This window comes from Sinocyclocheilus anshuiensis, unplaced genomic scaffold, assembly GCF_001515605.1.
Source record: "Sinocyclocheilus anshuiensis isolate Anshui unplaced genomic scaffold, SAMN03320099.WGS_v1.1 scaffold234, whole genome shotgun sequence".
In the NCBI taxonomy this organism is placed as follows: Eukaryota; Metazoa; Chordata; class Actinopteri; order Cypriniformes; family Cyprinidae; genus Sinocyclocheilus; species Sinocyclocheilus anshuiensis.
The window spans coordinates 2,314,612-2,318,888 of record NW_015544165.1 but is presented as its reverse complement, the minus strand read 5'-3'; the positions used below and the strand labels follow the sequence as shown (position 1 = coordinate 2,318,888).

The 4,277-nt window shown below is 36.7% G+C and overlaps 1 protein-coding gene across 2 annotated transcripts in view; it reads right to left on the bottom strand.

Moving 5' to 3' along the window:
- Window positions 1-982: 982 nt before the first annotated feature.
- LOC107695825 (polypeptide N-acetylgalactosaminyltransferase 6-like) overlaps window positions 983-4,277 on the bottom strand; it is a 13,830-nt gene continuing 10,535 nt past the window's right edge. The window contains exons 6-11 of one of the 2 annotated variants that reach the window (XM_016495894.1): window positions 4,050-4,167; window positions 3,770-3,970; window positions 3,513-3,644; window positions 3,313-3,414; window positions 2,996-3,154; window positions 983-2,176 (exon numbers count right to left, since the gene is read on the bottom strand). In XM_016495894.1, the coding sequence (XP_016351380.1) occupies window positions 2,063-2,176; window positions 2,996-3,154; window positions 3,313-3,414; window positions 3,513-3,644; window positions 3,770-3,970; window positions 4,050-4,167 (826 nt within the window). In that variant the 3' untranslated portion in view covers window positions 983-2,062. Of the gene's footprint in view, window positions 2,177-2,857; window positions 2,920-2,995; window positions 3,155-3,312; window positions 3,415-3,512; window positions 3,645-3,769; window positions 3,971-4,049; window positions 4,168-4,277 lie in introns of those variants that run through there. The other variant, XM_016495895.1, reaches the window with a different exon arrangement.

The window sequence follows — 4,277 nt, the reverse complement described above, 5'->3', positions numbered from 1 at the left end:
AAAAAAAAAAAAAAACTGAGGTTAAAATCCACATTTAAACCTTCTGGATGTTAGAACATAAGCAAACACTTTTTTCCCTGAAGTATGCATAGAAACAGAATGTATTGTAAATAAGCAGCTGGCATAAAATACCTTTGTGAAATTTATATTGATAACCGACTAGCCATTTAAGATGAACTAGATTTTACCTACATTAATTAGTTGGTGTTTTGGCGGAAACTATGGTAACCACGGTAAATATTTAAACGAGATAAGCGTCTATACAAACACAGAGCGCGTCAGTTTGAAATTTACTGAGATAACCAGCTCTAAAGATAGAATTAAACGTGCTGGTTTTACAGCACTAACTCTCACGCCACGTTATAGGAGAACGTTATCAGTGAAAGCATGTTACCTTACCTGTACTTCCAGCACTTTCAGGAACAACCTTCAGTTTCTCAGTTTATTTTTACTACCTGTTTTTACAACCCTCCAAAACAAAATTATGACGCCGGCTGCCACCTATCGGTGAACAAGAGAAATTACAGATTTGGCCTCACAACCGTTGGCCACAAAGCTACCATTACACCACCTTATAAATTATTTTATTCAAAAAGGCCGCTGTAATATATACGCAAAACAGACAAAAAAAATAATAAATCTCTCAACTTCCATAATTTCCACTAATAATACCATAGCAACTAGACATACTACTATTGTAAAATCATGAAGAAAAAGAATAAAGGAACTCCATAAGAGTGTAAGATTTCGGAAGCTTTTTCTTTTTATTGTGATGACAACAGCAGCAGGCTACCAGTTCTTTAATTCTGCCGCAAAACAGACAAAAAAAATAATAAATCTCTCAACTTCCATAATTTCCACTAATAATACCATAGCAACTAGACATACTACTATTGTAAAATCATGAAGAAAAAGAATAAAGGAACTCCATAAGAGTGTAAGATTTCGGAAGCTTTTTGTTGCTTTATTTCTTTTGCTGATCACAATAGTGGTCAATATCAAGTTATCACAATTTCATTGTGATGACAACAGCAGCAGGCTACCAGTTCTTTAATTCTGCTCCTGTAGGAGTTTAGCTCCAACCCCAATAAAACACACCTGAACAAGCTACTCAAGTCTTCAGGATTACCTGAATATTACAAGCAGGTGTGTTTGATCAGTGTTGGAGCTAAATACTGCAGGACAGCAGACCTAAAAATCATGAACTGTTATTTTGATGGAAACTATTGTGACCATATCTATATGGTCTGGATGGATGGATGGACGGACGGATTTCAAAAACGACACCAGCAAATTATCTGGGAGTGTGCATTTTTTTATACATCAAAAAATTTCAAATATTTGAAATCTCCAATTATTGAAGAATAAATCTGTGTAGTCAATTTATAAAGAATAATAATGTAGAGTTGAAGAGGACGGAACAGATAATTACATATATACAACATTAGAGCATGATTTCCCCCAGAAGACCTCAGCACACTGAAACAATCAAGCAATTCAAGTCACATGCTGCTTTATACATACTGATGGCTTCAAAAACACAAGAGAAGGATCTAAAACCAATGCTGTCTTGTGACAGTTTACTAGAGCTGAAGAAAACCCTCATCCCCTGCAGCATGTGCAAATGATTGGGATCATACAAACATCACATGTATAGTTGGCAAGGCTGGCCATTCAGTGGCCGTAACACTAACAATGTTCCAAAAATATTTAATTTTCCATTTCTTTAAAAATAAATAAAACCTACACCATTTAAAAGCAGCAGTAAACATCATCAATAAGGCAATAAAATGCATAAAGTAAACAATCTTGCTGCTGGATTGTTCACTCTGTGATGCTCCAGTGGGTTGATGTGCATGATCTCCACTCTGTCTTCCCTGAGCATCCTGACCCCAGTCTGATCATAATGTCTTTGGGAGCTTATGGATATGAACTATCCAATACACTCCCAGTGCATCCGCTCAGGCCTGCAGTGAGTTTGTCAGCCTGACCTGTAGCTGCTGGCCCTCCCTCGTGGGTCTTTTGGGAGTGAATGTCCTTGCTCCTCAATTGGAGTGTGAGGTCAACTGAAAGCCCACTGCTGGTGATGGTCTTCTGGATTGCAGGGGCTCATTAATATCTTGTCTCCTTTCTTATGGAGACACTTTCCAGAGGATGGATTCTTCAGTAGTTGCTCCTAAAATTAACATAACAGCAAGAAGAAATGTAAACAAGTTTTTCATGTGAATGAGGTGAAACTATCAAATCACAGCAATTTAAATTATTATAGATTATGGTAAAAAGTTGACCTGAAAATGTAACATGAATATCAGGATTTAATTATTCATTCTAATATTATAATATAATAAAAACATATACAGTACACTACAGTTTAAACATTTGGGGTCAGTGAGATTTGTAAAAGTTTATGAAAGAAGTCTCATCAAGGCTGTATGCATTTGATCAAAAATACAGTAAAAACAGTAATTATTTTCAGCAGCTATTACTCAGTCTTCAGTGTCACTTAATCCTCCAGAAATCGTTCTAATGTGGAGATTTGGTGCACAAGAAACATGTCTAATAAATTCTAAAAACAGCTGTACAGCTTCATTTTTGTGGAAACCATATTTCATATTTTTCATGATTCTTTGATGAACAGAAAAGTTCAAAAGAACAGCATTTATTTAAAACAGAAATATTTGGCTATAAATGTCTTTTTGATGAATTTAACGCATCCTTACCGTGAAAAAAAAAAGTCTAATATAAATAAAATCATCCAGACCATTCACTTTTGAACGGTAGTGTACATCAATATACAACATTTATAACATTTTTAAGTATAGCTTATATTTTTGGTGACAACAGTGGTATTTGATCAAGTTGTTCACCTGCTAAAAAGGACTGCAACAGACATCAAGTAAAAGGGAAAGAAAGTAGGATCTGATAACAAACAGAGACGGTAAAAACGAAGAACGAACAGTTGAGTAATTAATTTCTGTTCAGAGATAACACTTACTTCTGTGACCACCCATTCTTGTTCAGGAGTCAAACTACTGCCTTTGCCCTTCACCGTACAGAGCTCAATCTTCACTGGCTCTGGGTAAGGAGACGCATGCAGGCAGAGCTGTTTCCCTATGTTATGCCTCAGCTCATTATGTGAGGTATATTCAAAGTACTGAAAACAAAACATCACGATGAACATCTGTTCTCTTTGGATCAAGAAGAAAACCATGGTCAAAATGTCATTTTATTCTTATTACAATGTGTCACTTTTGTTTTAAGAGCACCTCTAATCATAATATCAATGTGAATGACACAGCAATGGTACTATACCTGATTGCCGCCCATGTTGTGACATACATACATAATCACAGGCTTTCCCCCATTGTTACTTTCTCCAACATCCAGACATTGCTGTGATCCCCTATTCTTGAGCTACACACACACAAAATAAAATAATAAATAAACATTTGGTCCCAGACTGGGTTAAAATGGCTAATCGTCATGAATGTTGCGTTTTTAAAATGACTTACAGCTCCAAACTTGACAGGGGTAAGATCTGGGACAAAGGCTTCTGGGTAGACATTGGTTAGGTACCAAGAAAAGTTCTTGCACTGTAAGCTTTCTCTGAGTTTCAAACGGTCAGATAGGTCACCGTAGGTTTTCTACACAACCATACAGGAAACAAGTCATGCAGTTAGTCATATGCTCTTGCTTACACTTACAGTAGATATACTGTATAACCACAAACACAAGGTTAATATTTTAATTCTCTGAAAGTAGTTCTTACATCTTTGGCCATTTTAGCTGCACTTTGGCTGCGTCGATAATAAATCAGCTTATAGTCGTCCATCCACACCTCAGCCAAGCGCACCTGGTTACGTGTAATGACCTCTGTACCTTTGGGAAAGGTGTGAGGACTCTTGGTGCGGAACACATGACCCACGACGGAGCAGGGGATTATCTCCAGCTGTCCGCCACACTGCCACACCTGACAGCACAAAACACATACACGTTCAACATATCTCATTATTATAGTTGTAGGTGAATTCTAAAGAGCTAAAACTAACCCTAAAAGACATCTCGACATTTTCGCCGCCCCATATCTCCATTTTGTCATCGTAGGTCCCAATTTTCTCAAAATAGGCCTTAGATATAGAGAACAAACCACCGGCAAATGTTGGAGTTCTGAAAGAAAGAACAGGACAAATACAATTAGTAGGATTTGTAACCAGAGAGCTGGGGTCAGATCCTATTACTTTTCAACTCAGTAAAAAAAAAAAAAATAAATAAATAAA